The sequence below is a fragment of the Sycon ciliatum genome, chromosome 12 (genome assembly GCF_964019385.1).
Source record: "Sycon ciliatum chromosome 12, ocSycCili1.1, whole genome shotgun sequence".
Classification (NCBI taxonomy): Eukaryota; Metazoa; Porifera; class Calcarea; order Leucosolenida; family Sycettidae; genus Sycon; species Sycon ciliatum.
This window is the reverse complement of record NC_088654.1, coordinates 7,785,095-7,800,945: the sequence shown is the minus strand read 5'-3', so window position 1 is coordinate 7,800,945 and position 15,851 is coordinate 7,785,095. Positions and strand designations below refer to the sequence as shown.

Below are 15,851 nucleotides of genomic sequence, written 5' to 3'. Positions count from 1 at the left end.
TCTACTGTCTTCTTCAACTTGATTTATTTCGAAAAAAATGTTCTTTTCCACGATTTCTGCACTGGACGCGTTTGGGATCGAAAATCTCACCTGCGCAGACTGGCTGCGCAGTTCACGCGCTGAGATCCCTACTGCTGTGTTTGATGGTACGGTACGGTACGGGAGACGGTGTCGTATTACCCTCGATCGTACCTGTCCCGTACCTATCCCCTACCGTACCGTGCCATCAAAGACGGCTGGCCACAATGCATATTCAAATAGGGCTTTCAAATGCAAGATCACAATGTGAAACAACTTGGAAGAATTAGTATGTATGCGAAGTGTATCGGGGGATGCATGCAGGGCGCGCGATAGTGCGGGTTCGAATCCCAGGTTATGTCTTAAAAAAAGGATTTTTTTAAAGAATTTATAACATCCCTATGCTTTTTGTTTGTCTAGGTCATCAAGGCAAATAAGCATAGCGTAGGGCCCTGAGCTTCCAAGCTCTCTCGTTTCTTCCCGTTCAGCATCTCCTGGCTCGTCGTAAGACTGCCAGTATAATTATTACAGGGGCGTCGGAAGGAGATTTCAAGTGGGGCGGCCAATTGGGGGGGGGGGGGGGGCGACGGCGGCTAGGCAATTGAACGCAATAGTACAATGAACACTACAGCAGGAGTGGGGGCGGGGGGATACTGTCAGCCCACCAGTGCACACTAAGACCATCATAGCCAGGAAGAGATCGAATGCATGCCAGTTATGTCTTGACAACTGTATGAAGTTGGAGTCGGAGTCGTCACCGTGACCACGTAATGGTAGTCCCTGGCGTGCGAGAAAGCGCAGCGAGGACAGTATCTTGAGGAAGCAGTGCCGGTTCTCTACTTTCTCGCGCTGACTGGCTCTCTCCGATGTCCACTACCGCGGTAAACTCACAACTTTCAGGACAGCTTCGTTATGACACTTGGAGTTCTGGTGCGCATCGTACTTTATCGTCGCATCTTTCCAATTCGAGAAGCCTATATCGATGAACGCGCCATCTGCATTAGCTGACCACACCAACTTTCCTTCTGCGTGAGCGCGGAAGCAGGTGAAACAAAACGCTACATCTCTGGCCTCAGAATAATGCAGCCATGACCAACGATCAAACTACTTGGCCTGGAAAGCACGTTTCACGACGGACTTCTTCTCAAACTCTCTTTTCGGAAAGTCAAAACCTCTTGGTTGATGGGGCGCATCAGGAACTACTTCAGCCTCCGCCATGATCAGATGATGAACGCACCATAATCAAACTAAATTTATCAAACTAAGTTAGTTGGAGCAGAACGGCGTGCTGTCTGCAGTGACTAGTGTTAGGAAAAAACCTGCCTGCTGCAGTTACGCCGATTATGTTGCGAATCGTGCATGCTAGATTAGGTTAGATGTGCAACTAGACATGTCCGCTTGTCACCGACCAGCAGCCAGCAGCTAGAGCAGCTCGTGTACGCACTGAACCCGGAGGGAGGTTACGCAGCTATGTACAGTGCCGGCAACTGAAATCCGACCCCCCGGGCGGCGCGGCACCCCGTCCAGGGGGTCGGATTTCAGTTGCCAACACTGTACTTCAAGGCTCAGCGAAATACGGCACACTGCACCACGTCACCACACGTACAGATGTGCACTGCATGTACTGCATGCATGCATGCTGTATGCACTTACCCCCCCCCCCCAAATTGACCCGGAAAGTGGGCCGGCCGGTGCGGTTCCGACGCCCCTGTATTGCACTGCATTACCGAACAAAGAGTTCTGAACACCGCGAAGTGGAGCCCATTACATGTATACCGTATTGTACAGTCTCTCCCTAACCCGCTGGTCATGTTTAGTCTCAGACGGACATGCATAATTATGTCTTTGTCGTTAGTAACCATACTAGCTGCCCGTGCTAGACTGCACTGGCGTTCTATCGTTTACTCTTGTTCCCGAACTCCCCTATAGCCCGATTGCCGTGGGCTAATGATGGTAATCTAGCTGCTGGTATCCCAGGGTTCTGCCGAAGGAGGGTAGGAGGGTGCAGCTCCAGCTAAAATGCGGCCACAAATCGATCGTTCCGGAAGCTCCGTGCACCCGTATAGGTCGTGCGTTGTATTTTTTGGAGTAAAAACAATAGTTCAACATGGAAAAATGGGAGGACAGTTTGTTTTCAACATGGAAAAATGGGGGAACAGTCTGTTTTCAACATGGAAAATGGGGGAACAGTTTGTTTTCAACATGGAAAATGGGGGAATAGTTTGTTTCCCCCTGCCCCCCCCCCCCTACAATTTGTTTTCCCTGGCTAGAATCCTGTCTCCTTTATAAGGCCTTAGGGCTATGGGCTCATCATGGTACTCCAACTGCTGGTGTCTCTTTTGCCATTTCACTAACTGTGCAGCTCCAAGAAACAAGCGGTTAGTGGTGAGCTGATCCTTGCTGCAGCTGAGGCAGGCGTCACTAGTGTTGATTTCAAACGATGCGACCTGACGGAAGTCCCGAGCGAGTGAGTAAGGTGTCCGAGATGCAGTGCATGCTCGGTGTGTGTGGCCGCGTGTGCGTGTATGTGTGCGTGTGTGTGTGTGGCCGTGTGTGTGTGCATGCGTGTGTGTGTGTGTGTGTGTGTGTGTGTGTGTGTCCCATATGGTGCAGTGGTATGTGCAGTCGATTTCCAATCGAGCGGTTGCGGGTTCAATTCCCGACGATTATGGTCGCACACGTCTTTCTTCTCTTTCTCATTCTCCTAGCTCTTCTTTCATTTTCCTGGATGGTTACCAACAGCCAGTGTATGCCGGAGTATGTGGTGTGGCGTGTGTGTGTAAAAAAATGAAAAAAATTGAAAAAAATCTTGTAATAATCTAACGTGTGTGCACATGTGTTTCTGTGTGTGTGTGTGTGTGTGCACGTGTGTTTCTCTGTGTGTGTGTGCACGTGTGTTTCTCTCGTGCAGTATTGGATCTCTGTCCGTTTCACTTACCCATCTCAATCTGAGTCACAACCGACTGGACGCTCGCCTCACGGGAATTTCCAGCCTCCGCTGTCTGCAGATGTTGGACATCAGGTACACATGCGTGCGTGTGCGTGTGTGCATTTATGTGCGTATGTGTATGTGTATTCGTGTGTCTGTGTGCATGTGTTTTTCTAACGGCGATAAAAAAAATGCTGTCTCCAAAATCACTCCTCAAGATTTGACGAGTGATCTTGGATTTCGGAGACAGCGTTTACTCAATCTGCGGACAGAACTGTTTCGTCCTTTGTGGACTCATCAGCGCAGCACAGAGAAAATGAGGCCGGACCTGATAGCAATGAAAAATAAATTTTCCAAAGCCAGATTTAACCCTTTCACTGCCAGCTGACTGCTCAAGTGACAAGGCACTCAGTGCCAGGCTGTCAGCTGAGCTGTGCACTCCCCAGTGCCAGGCGCTTTTTACCTCCAGTTCAAAAAATCGAAAGGCCTGCTTTTCCTGGATTTTTTGGTACTTTCTGTACGGAATATCGCTTTCTAAAGTATACATCGTAGGTAGCCAACTGATAAAGGAAGCCATTGCCCTCGAAAAAAATCGCAAAATCCGAAGTACAAGCGCGCTGAGCGTTCTAGCGCCAGCCGCTGTGCAACAAGTCGTGTCATGTCATGCGAAAGTGCGCTGCGCGCCGCATGCACTACATACAGTGCATGTACACCATGTGTACGGCCTGGCCAGTTGCGAAGTAAAGTTAGTTAGTTGTTGTTTTGGAGAGAGAAGCAGATCCTGTTTTTCGTTCGGTAGGATTGAAAGATCTGCCAGTGGACCGGAGAGCTACAACACTTGAAGCAGAAGAAAGTGCTTGCTGAAACTTCCCTGTCTTCGTGGCAACAGGACTTCAGTTTGCGAGAGACTTTCGTCCTGTCGCTGCGGACGCAATTCTTGCTGCTTGCAGAAAACTTGGGGAACGATCGCGAGTCGTTTCGTGAAGCGGATCGTGTCGCTGAACAGCCGCGGATTGTTCTGCCGACATGGTGGTCCTTTGTTCTCCTAATTATCAGTAGTCCAAGCACATCTCTTCAACGTCGGAGAATGAAGCGCTTCCCTGTTCCGTTGACAAGCGCTTCGTTCGCGGGTGTAATGCACTTCCGCATCAGCTTGCAGTAGATCGTCAGGTATTGAGGTAGGTGTCGTTGCGGAAAGAATAATATTATTATACTTGTAGCTGACATACCTGTAGTGTCCCTTGACCGTGCTGGTCGCCATTGCAACGTTTTAGTTCTCAGGAAAATTTAGTTTTGGACCCGGCGAGCGCCGCCAGCGCTGTTTCCGTCAAGTTTGTACATAGCTGCATCCAAAATGCGTTCGTGAGGAATCCGTCGTTCGGTTCTCTACCCGTGACTCCAACCGCCTGTCGCAATGGATAGCCGCCTGGAGTCTTGGATAATAGCTAGGCATCAAGTCTGAACCAAATTCCATGCTCTATGCAATGAAAGTTGACGGGAAAGAGAAAAATACTCGCACCGACTCAGCTCGGTGGAAGTGCGTGGGAACCGATTTTTTCAGCGCCGCTCGGCTAAAAATCGAATACACATTTTCAACGACGCTGGTTCGATTTTTTTCAAATGGCAACCCCTACTCCTGGCAGCGTATTTCAATGGATATGGACCTCTTCCAGGGCCCAGTAACCCTCTATGGCAGCTAAACATCTCCAATACCCCAAAATAGTGGCCCAAACTGGGCGAAGTCGGCCTGTCGACTGCAGTCGACAGCGGCACTGGGAACTGCATTCTTGCTGGTCGACTGCAGTCGACAGCGGCACTCAGAGTGCATGAATGGGCTGTCGACTGGAGTCGACAGCGGCAGTGAAAGGGTTAAACCAGGCCCGAACGTACCTTGCCCGAGTGCTCAAACTGACAAGTCAGTGAGCTCTGCATAAAGCAAACAGCAAAGCCATTGAACAACATTCCGTGACCGTGCTGCCACCCTTATTTCACATTTGCTCTGTAGTGCTCCTGCTCATTTTTTTCTATTTTCGAATTTTTTTCCGTTTGGCGCGCATGAGCAGTGCTGAGGCCGAGACCCCTGGTTGGTTTAGCTGCTCTTTCCCCGCCTCCACTGCTCCGGCTGCCATCCCTATGTGCATCTCTGTGCGTTTTTGCCGGCGTTTGCGCCATGATGGTTTGTGGTTAACTTGTAAAAATAAAATATAAAGCAAATACTGAACTCGGATGGTGAGCCAATTAAATTATGATGAAAAAGCACTCGCTGACTGTATCAGATCTGGTTACGTTGGTGGACAGTTAGTCATGGCTCGTAACATTCTTGTCCTTCTCCTTTTTCAGCAAAGCTAATAGACAGCATTAAAAAAATTATTATTTCAGCCTCCAGATCCGAAAAGGGGCTTATTTCATTTTCATCATTTTTCACCTACATCATGATATTGCTCTTTAATATCACACAGATTGCTGTGCAAAAAAACCTGAATCAAAAATCTTCATCCGTCGCAAAAAGTGTTGGCTGTTTGAAAAACAACTGTGTTATGAGCTCTCAATACTGTGCTACGAAGAGTTCTGCTATGAGTGAGTAACAAGGTCAATGTGAGCAGTAATTACCGTAAAATCCCGCCAGAGCGCACCTACCTCCTCGACGCTCCGAGTAGGTTCAGGTGGGGAGGGGCGGATGGGCGAGTCCTACTTGCCGCATTCAGTTCTACATGAAAAAGTACTCACCCTACGAAAACTGTCCGTGCATCTCGTACACCGACCAAAGGTCAAGAGCCAGGAGTCGTACAGACCCGTCAAAACTCAGGGTTTGTGCGATCCCTGGTCAAGAGGGTGGGCACTGTTGCGTACATTTCCAACGGGGTCGAGCACGCGTCTGCAGTACAGTACGGCATCACAGGGTCATACGAGGATACAATCAATCACTTCCCTGACAAGAAGTCAGGGAGGGACGGATGGGAGAGACGGGCTCTCCGGCGGGATTTTATGGTAATAACTGAAATCCGACTCCTGGAGCATTGTAAAGACCCAGCAGGGGATTGTCAGGCCACATGCTTTTATTTCTATGTTTCTCGTCACCTGAAAATCTAAAAACGTATGTGAGAGGTGGAAAAAAAATTATAAGTGACTGAAGAATAAAAAAAAGTTTATTAGACCTTTGTTCACACTAAAATCCACCAATACAAAATAGCATCCATAGTTAGCAACTAGTATGTGGTAGGAGCTTCTGTCACAATCTGTGCATGTGCGGCTAGATTGCGCACAACAAATGCCGACCTCGCATCATGTGTTGCACAGGCCAGGCCACATTATGTACATGTGCATGAGTGTGCTGGTGCCCACATGCACAGTCAGTGCAGCACCGTTTTTTTTCTTTTTTTCTTCCAGACTCCTGAATCGTATGCGCGCGGGTGACGAGAGACATAGAAATAAAAACGTGTGGCCTAACACTACGAAATAGAGACGGCTAGAATCGGTGCTACACTCAAGCACGGAAATCAGGGTTTGGATATCAGTTGCTACCACTGTAGATATTTATTCTTGTATTGCTGTACATACTATCAAGAGTACATAACCCCCCAAGAGTGTGCAACTCCCACATACCCTGCTGTCCCGACAGAATTTCAAGTTGACGTCATTATTTATGACGCAATGCTCCTTGCACCAGTGATTTACAACATGTGTACGGGTGTCAACGCATCACACGTTTTTCTTTGTAATAATTTGTACAGGATCGATCGGCTTCGGTCAACCACAGGTTCCGGATTCGTCTGATAATCCGTGTACAGTGCGCATTGCATCATCAAAATGACGTCAACTTGAAATTCTGTCGGGACAGCACCCATAGTGGAGTTGCACACTCTGGGGGGTTATGTACTCTTGATACTATAAAACCAGACATTTTCGGTGGTGTTCTATTTTCGGTAACTTCGGTGCCGACAATTTTTCCCGAAAATAAAACGCGTCCCAAATTTCGGTACTACCGGTACTGTATACATGTAGCACTAGTACACTTAGCTGGAAAACGGGTTTTACCGAAAATTTCCCTCCACCGAACCGCCGATTTTGGAGAATACCGAAAATAATACACCACTGAAAATTTCTGCTTTTACAGTATATCAAAATGTTGGCCACATACTGCACCTGGATGAGGACACTACTGCAGTGCTGGAAATTAGGCACTACGTTCATCAGGAGGCTGACACACCTGGCAACTGGGGCCGACCATGCACGCGCTGCGTCACCAATAGTCAAGGCCGTCAGATCGGGTCAGGCTTCCGGGCCATGGTCTGACCACCTTTGCTGGATGCTGACCGGAGGCGGGTCACAGAAGGCCGCCTAGTCACCGCTCATGATCTGCAACGTATCAGAGGCGTTGCCGAGGATCCCACCCGCTGGAGGGAGCTCATTCGGAGTGTCTGTGACTGGTTTTTCTTGCTCCGCTTCTGTGAACTCTCGGCACGAGCCCGTTTTCAAATTCTGCAAATGTCTGCGGCCCGCATGACGTAAATGTGGCGAAAGGCAGACGGACTACTTTCACAGCAAAGCAGTAGCGAAGTACCTGTTACGTTTCCTCCGTGCTCTACATGCCGTTGTTCCTGGGCGCATTGAGATGCTTCCGACATGCCCATCACGATGAGGTCCTTCTGAAATGTTTCCAACTGAGCGCAATTCTACCGTGCACTGAAAAACAGCAATTTTGGCCAGAGCATCGATGCACGTCTTTGAGCAGCCACAACGAAACTGGACACCGCCACTTGCCGCGCTGGCTGCACACTGTTCCCCAGTTGGCTGAGGACAGTCTCGGTTGAATCGAGAGGCAGGCACGTCTTTGAGCAGCCACAACGAAACTGGACACCGCCACTTACCGCGCTGGCTGCACACTGTTCCCCAGTTGGCTGAGGACAGTCTCGGTGGAATTGAGAGGCAGGCACGTCTTTGAGCAGCCACAACGAAACTGGACACCGCCACTTGCTGCGCTGGCTGCAAACTGTTCCCCAGTTGGCTGAGGACAGTCTCGGTTGAATCGAGAGGCAGGCACGTATTTGAGCAGCCACAACGAAACTGGACACCGCCACTTGCTACGCTGGCTGCACACTGTCACCAGCTCTCCACGGACAGTCTCGGGAGAATCGACAGGCAGCGGCGTGGACGTCGGGCTCATCACGTTTTTAAAAAAACATCGTCGTCACCTTAACTCTCGCTTGTGAATCATCTTCCCCGGGAGTTCCAGCATCACTGTCGTCCACCCAGCCAAAACCTCCTCACCATCATCCTGGAGTATACAATAGTGCTGAAACGATTACGTTTTTTCCTTAGTGGCTTAGCTGATACCATAACGATCGGCTTATCGGCTAAACGATTATCATTGCAACTACATCAGTACGTGTACGTTTTGTGAATTTCAAAAAAATTACGAGTCCAACATTGCCAACGACGGATAGCGGGCGCATAGATCCGATGATCCCACAACAAGTCCGTCAGCTGCTCGGACTGACCAGACGAACACAGACAAGACAGAGGCAACGCACTGGTTGCAACCCAGGAGCTGATGGTGCCCTTCGCCTGTGACTTTGCTGACTTTGACGATGAAGTCAGAGAAACCGGCCAGGGGTGCAGATTGGCAGATTTCGATGGATGAGCTGACTTGAGGCGCGCCAACAAGTAACTAGTTGCTTTTCCTGTCTATGCTCAAAATAGGCCCAGACGCCAGGCCTAGCTCGTCTTCGAGTAAACTGGTTCGGGAACCGTCGACAGAACGGAAAACACGAAACTGAAGACCATGTACCACTTTACTGTCTTTAGCGCAAGACTACTAGCACGTGAAGGGAACTCCAGCCCCTGCAGCTAGCTAGTGTAGACACGTACTGAGCCAGCCCGTCCTGCATGCTGTATGTAAGAAAAGTACTAGTACAGCTGTAGTCAGTTCAAAAGTCGGCGACGGTGATCACGTCGATGTTTCTCAGATCGTGCTTGTACTTTTACACGTACATCGATGTTGCAAGTGTGCAGTCATGTACATATTCGTGCCGTATTTGCAACACTTTCGATACATGCACGCTTTGTGCGACCCCCAAAAGGGGGGGGGGGGGGAATCCCGTACCGAGCGTAAGTAACATTCTACTCATTTAGCCGATAAAATCGAAATAACCGTTCGATCTATTTCTTATCGAGTAAGTAACGAGTAATCGATATAATCATTTCAGCACTAGTATACAATAAGGTGTCATGACACCTTGGAATTTTTGACAGTGCATCCTCTTTTGCCCGCTGCACCAGAGTCTCTGGCCTCGTTTGGGACGGCAAATTGGTCGGACTGTTCCATCGATGAATCCAATGCTGTTAGATAGGGCTGTTTTTTGATGAACGGCTACAGCAGCTTCACGAAGCTTAGGTTCTGTTAGCCAGCGACCCTGTTGGGTGTGCTCGCGCAAGTCCTGGAGAAGTCTGGACCATCTATCCACGATAAATGACATCATGGTGTTCACGGTGATGCTGATGTCAGCCTCACCGCGACCAAATTCCAGCTCCACTTCCAAACGCCGGCTATGCGTGGCAAGATAACGTAGAATAATGCAGAGGCCTTCCATTCCGTTCCATGTCGTCCTGTTACGGGCTCTGAATTCCGCTGGGATACCGAGCGCCAAACACTAATCTGCCAAGTCGTTTTTTCATGAATCGAAACTTCTCGTGAAAATTCAACTCAGGCAGAGCATCCAGAGAGAACTTCATCAAACGGCGTTGCTCAGCAGCGTCAGCCAAATCCTGCTCCCTCTCCAATAACTTGAGGAGTAGAACGTCCTCCACATCTTCATCGTCAGGATCATTGAAGAAAAGCAATTTCATGTCACGAAGATCATAATCCATCTTCACTTCTAATCGAGGCAAGACAAGCTAGCTGAAGATCGATGGAAGTAAAAAAAAGTGGAAGTATATAATATATATATAACCGTACGACTCGGTACGAGTACTCGATACCGTGGCAACAACGTTTTTTGGTCTGCGTGACTTTGCTAACGACGAATACTGGACTCACGGTAAAATGTACGCAAGTTTATAGCGTTAGTGTAAAACGTTGAATGCTACGGGTGTCTAATGTCTGGTCAACACTCATACCGTAGAACGGATAATTTTTGCGGGTATAGATTTAAAATCTAGAAACGAAAGGGAGATACGGATACGATACGGACACGGATATGGATACGATGAATACTCGTGTCCATGTGTCCCTTTCCTTTCTACATTTATCATTGGGCCCGACATCCGAGAATAAATTTTAGCGGGTGTAAATTTTAGCGTTATCTGAATCAGGACCAATTCGCGATGAAATATTTTCGCGGTCCGAGTTTAAAAAAAGACTAGTCCTGTACTGTAAGTGCAAGTTTTCTCTCGACGCGGCAAAGCTTTAACGAAAACACTCCTTTCGCTAAAATCGCTAAAGTATATATCACCGACGCTAAGATTGGCCGGTTTGCAGCATTACAGTCCCTGACGGGCATCGGAAGGAAACGTCTCGAACTTTCATCAAAAGTCTTTTCAGCACCGAGGAAGAAGCAGAACTGCAGCGATCCGCGTAATGGATTTTGCGAAGTAAAAAAATAAATAATAATAAAATCTTGACTAGTTTGAGGGAAAGACACAAATAATAATAAATAAATTAAAAAAAAAACAACTGTGCTCTGTGCGGGATGTTGTGGCTTCAACTTCCCATAGCTCAGCGATTCCACGGCCGTTTTTTTTTCTCTCTCAAAACTGGGTACCCACGTAAAGCTCTTCATGTCTGCTGTCCAGGCATGTTGTGTGCACAGCTGCCAAGCTTCCCTGTTCTGCGAAAAAAATGGCAAAAGCACGAGCAATGTAGGCGAATTTCGTGAAAACGGACACTCGGCCTTTAAACTCGTTGTCTCGAAAATGCGCAAAACGGCGTAAGCCCCATCTCCAGATCAAGAGGCTCATTTATTTCTATCTTTTCTTTGTGTTTGTCATGAATAGCTGTTAGGTTGTTCACAGCTGATTTTCTTGTGTCTCTGTTCTTGCCATTGTGTCTCTGGCGTGTGTCAGCTACAACTCTCTCGTGGAGATTGAGAACATAGGCAGCTTGCTAGCACTCCGTGAACTTCGAATTTCAGGCAACAGGTCAGTCTGCTGGTGTGTGTGTGCATGTGTGTGTGTGTGTGCGTGTGTGTGTGCGTGTGTTTGTCTGTGTCTGTGTGTGTGTGAGACAGAGAGAGAGAGAGAGAGAGAGAGAGAGAGAGAGAGAGAGAGAGAGAGAGAGAGAGAGAGAGAGAGAGAGAGAGAGAGAGAGAGAGAGAGAGAGAGAGAGAGAGAGAGAGAGAGAGAGAGAGAGAGAGAGAGAGAGAGAGAGAGAGAGAGAGAGAGAGAGAGAGAGAGAGAGAGAGGAGAGAGAGAGGGAGAGAGAGAGAGGGAGAGAAGAGGGAGGGAGAGAGAGAGGGGTAGAGAAGAGGGAGAGCTTCTTTCATTCCTACTACAGTAAAACCTGATTTAACCCTTTAAGAGCCGCCCCATACTTGAATGCGTCGTAAACGACGCATTCAAATGCAAAACTTCAAAAGATCGTAACTCAGTCCAATCTCGCTCAAATCCAGTGATTGAAATATCCAGGGCGAAGAGAAAACTCTCACCTGTCGGGAGAAACAATCCGCGAAGCACTGCGAGCTACGGTTCCTGAGATAAATCACTCGTAAGTTGAGCCGCGATCGCGGCAATTTCAAAAGCGCGCAGTGCGACTTTAGTATTGAGAATTTTGAGACTTTTCGTCATGCTGGTTTACTCGAATTTGCACGGGTTTCACTGTTGATATTGTCAAGAGTACACAGCGAAAAAATTGGAACTCCACGATTGAGTAAAAATGAAATATCTGGAGCGGGACGCAATTGGACGCATTTGGGGCATTTTTCGTACTGTCGCTGCGATCTAGCGCTGGCTAGACGGTGTGCTGGCTATCATGATCGACCTCATTCTTTTCCTCTCGCGGAGACCTTTCCAGGAAGCCCTAGATTGTGAGGATTGAGTGGGTAAAACTGAAGCTATGATCCAAGGAACACGAAAAAATGCAGAATTTTGAAAATTTCCTTTGGCTCTTAAAGGGTTAAGCGACTACCCCACGTTGGAAGCAAAAGCGGTCGTTAAAGCCAGGTGGTCTTTAGAACCAGGTCCAACAGGTTCAGTGTACAGCTTCCCGTGCATGGAAAAACGGTCGTTAAGAGCAGGTGGTCGCTAAAACCAGAGGCCGCTTACACCAGGTTTTGCTGTATGTCCGACTCCTTTTTTCCATGCAGGGCATCGCTTAGTCCCCAAATTCTCTGTGTGTGTGTGCATTTGTGTTGAATCTTTATTGTCGTTTGCAGACTGCGGCGTATTCCAGAGCAGGTCTACTGCCTAACATCTCTGGAAATTCTCCTAGCCAGTGGTAACCAGGTACGAGATTGCAGCGTCGTGTCCCTCTTTGCCTTGTGTCACGGTAACGCAACGCAAACATTTCAGCATTTACGTTCTTAAGCTTCTCCTATCTCGAAGAAGATGTATCCTCTATGCTGGCACAGAAATCCCGCGAAAAAGGCAGCCAGAATTCACTCTGCAGCCCTCTTGATGTCTACTCCCCCCCCCCCCCTGCCCTCCAAAAGCACGCGTTACCATACGTATGTTTGTATGGATGCGTTCACTTTGATCGACAACTGTATCTTTGTTTGTGTGGACTTTTCATTTCTCTCTCTTTCTCTCTCTTTCTCTCCCTTTCTTTCTCTCCCTCCGTCTGCCTGTATGTTTGTATGCATGTCTCGGCAAATACTTGATATCCATACAATGACACACCGGTCTGTCTGTCTGCCTGTCTGTCTGTCTGTCTGTCTGCCTGTCTGTCTGTCTCCCTGTGTCTCTGTCTTCTAGATAAACGAAATAGATGTTGTCGGATTGTCGGGACTTGGAAAGCTTGGTCATCTGGACCTCCAAGACAATGATATAACACAGGTTCCTCCGACATTGGGCAACATCACACAACTGGTGTACGTGCTATTGTTGTGTCGAATGTATTTTGGTTCGTTATCCGAATCTGACCTTGCCTGTTGTACGATCTGTCCATCTGCTTGCAATTTCTCTGCAGTGTGCTCTCTCTCTCTTTCTCTCTCTCTCTCTCTCTCTCTCTCTCTCTCTCTCTCTCTCTCTCTCTCTTTCTCTCTCTCTCTCTCCAGCAGCTAAGTCTCTATTGTTTCATTCGTTGTTATCTCTGCAGCTCGCTGCAGATCACCGGAAACCCATTCCGTGTACCTCGCCCCGCTATACTACAAAAGGGAACTGTGGGCATCCTGGCATACTTGCGTGATCGCATACCAGCGTAACGCCATCCCCTGCACGCGCTCTAGTATGAAGGTAAGGACGTGTAGTGTTCATGTTTTGGCAGTGATGCCTGCGGTGTTCGCTGATACTGATACTGGTACGTATGGCTGATGGCGGTGGTGATGCCGGTTGGTGCTGCTGCTGCTTATTTATTTTGTTTATTTAGTAGTGTTGAAACCATCTCACCGGGTACTCGTTAGCTCGCTCGCCAGAAATTCGGCTCGTTTGTGCGGCCAGCTCGTTTGCACTAACGAACACCGTACACCGTACTCCATACACATGGCAGTACATGTTGACCGGGGAGTCGTAGAATATTTCACGACTCCCTGGTCGATCGAGAGTCCAGTCCCGCGCAAAATGAAAACCACTCGCAGTTACAGTGACACCTGCACGACACTGAGTTGTTTCAGTTGTCGTTGCAGCTTTGGTGGACTCTACTGATGTCTTGCTCCGCATCTGCTGACCTGTCGCAGGATATGCTTCGGTCACCTCTCCGTTCGAGTGAAAGTTACGCTGAGTCGTTTGGAAGTTTTCTCCCGCGATGCAGCGAAGAACAGGGCTACTTGCAATCTTTGCAAAAGGGTCTATTCTTACAAAGGCTGCTCAACGACGACGCTGAAAAGACATCTCGACACCAAACAGCAGTTCGAAGTGAAGCAGCAGCAGCCCCAAATGCCGGCGGTGATATTTGAACCAGCTTAAAAAAAATCGAATTTAGAAAAAAATTCAAAAAATCATATTTGCCACATCAATGAAACTCGTTAGCTCGCTCGATAGCTTGCTCGTTAGTGGAACTGATCGCTCGTTTGTTATAGATACGCTCGTTTCAACACTATTATTTAGACATTATCTCCTGGCGTGTCGAAAGACGGCCAATAAATCGGTGGAGATGAAGTGTGACAGCCAACCAATGCAGAATGGAATTTACAGAGAGGGTGTACTGATAGCAAGGAGAAAGAGAAATGAAAAAAAACCTTTTACGGATGAACGTGCATATCTCCCGCAGTCTTTTTCCAAGTGACCTTGTACGTGGGTTTGCATCTTCAAATTTCTCCAAAAAACGTGACCGCGTGTACGGGTCAAGAACTGTGCCAGTCTGAGTGACAGGACCACACGTTTTGGACGTTTCACCGTAGACGTAAACGGGAGTCGGAGAGCGTAGTGTGATATTGGCTTTATAGCTCTCACTCTGAAGCTTAGCAAATGACACACTCCGGGTTCAAAAATTTTGATTTTTTCACGAGTATACAGGGGCGTCGGACACGGTACGGTCACTACGGTATTGACCGTACCACTTTTTGTCCCAGGTACCCCGTGAATCAATAAAAATACACTGATCTGGGATCTAAAATTCTAAAATGTTCGGCTCAACCACCCCTCCCCCACGAGCAAATTGTACTTCGGATGGCTGACCGTAGCACACTAAAATACTTTCCGACGCCCCTGGTATACTTCCAATCCTTGCTTCACTCTGAGTGCCACATTGTACTGGTCACCAAGCAGCACTCTTGTGCTTGTATACACCCATCTATTCTCTCTTGCTGCTCAGGTCTTAACGTGGCGGAGAAGATGGTTATTCCGCGGGTTGCGCTGCTGCTGCTGCTACGGCACGTTACCTTGAGCATTGTCGTTTTGAGGCGAGTGTCATTGCACACCGATCAGCTCGCTTTCTCGCTGCCGCTGCTGCTACCACCAAGTTGAGTTGAGCTGGAGCCATGACCAGGGCATCGACTCGCACAGACTCGCACCCTGCACCCTGCATATTGTGGCGAACTTGACATGACAGCTGTCTGTGCGGCAGTTATAGTTTCCTGTGTCCCGGTGTTGATGCTTGTCATACGTATTCCTGCAAAGGCCCACTCGCTGGTGCAGCGATCTTGCCGCAAGCTAGATTGTGCTCGATTTTACTCTCATGAACTGTGTGGACCGCGGCACGTTTCTTACCTCGCACGTATCGTTGATACTTCTACCGCCCTGCCGAGATCACACCGCTGCTGAGATCACACCTACTGTCTTTCTCTCTGCCCGCCCCGATCTCACCCCGTTCATCCACGTTTATCACCCGCTGGCTTTATCCGGTGCAAGGTTTTTTATCAGAATAATCATTTTTTGTGCTCGTAGTTCTGCTCTCCTGTCTGCTGCCCAGCATACATGGGTGTGCACGCACACACACACACACACACACACACACACACACATACACACACACACACACACACACACACGCACACACACACACACTACACGCACACGTGCGCACACACACACACACACAAACGCACACACACACACACCACACACAAGGTTCTACACGACACAGATGCCGCAGTACGTACTAGTACTTGTCAGGCTCTTCACAATGCTTGCCCTGCCCTACCCTACCCTGCCCTACCCTGCCCTACCCTACCCTGCCCTGCCCTACCCTGCCCTACCCTACGCTGCCCTACCCTGCCCTACCGTACCCTACCCTGCCCTACCCTACCCTGCCCTACCCTACCCTGCCCTACCCTACCCTGCCCTACCCTACCCTGCCCTGCCCTACCCTGCCCTA

General features: G+C 48.7%; 1 protein-coding gene across 1 annotated transcript in view; it reads left to right on the top strand.

Annotated features, from left to right (window-relative positions):
• Positions 1-15,420, top strand: part of LOC135828853 (leucine-rich repeat-containing protein 40-like) — a 34,599-nt gene extending 19,179 nt beyond the window's left edge. Inside the window, exons 11-17 of the mRNA XM_065341283.1 lie at positions 2,381-2,485; positions 2,930-3,040; positions 11,009-11,083; positions 12,316-12,385; positions 12,854-12,969; positions 13,197-13,333; positions 14,850-15,420. Coding sequence (XP_065197355.1) covers positions 2,381-2,485; positions 2,930-3,040; positions 11,009-11,083; positions 12,316-12,385; positions 12,854-12,969; positions 13,197-13,302 — 583 coding nt within the window. The 3' untranslated portion in view covers positions 13,303-13,333; positions 14,850-15,420. The remainder of the gene's footprint in view (positions 1-2,380; positions 2,486-2,929; positions 3,041-11,008; positions 11,084-12,315; positions 12,386-12,853; positions 12,970-13,196; positions 13,334-14,849) is intronic.
• The last annotated feature ends 431 nt before the right edge of the window (positions 15,421-15,851 follow it).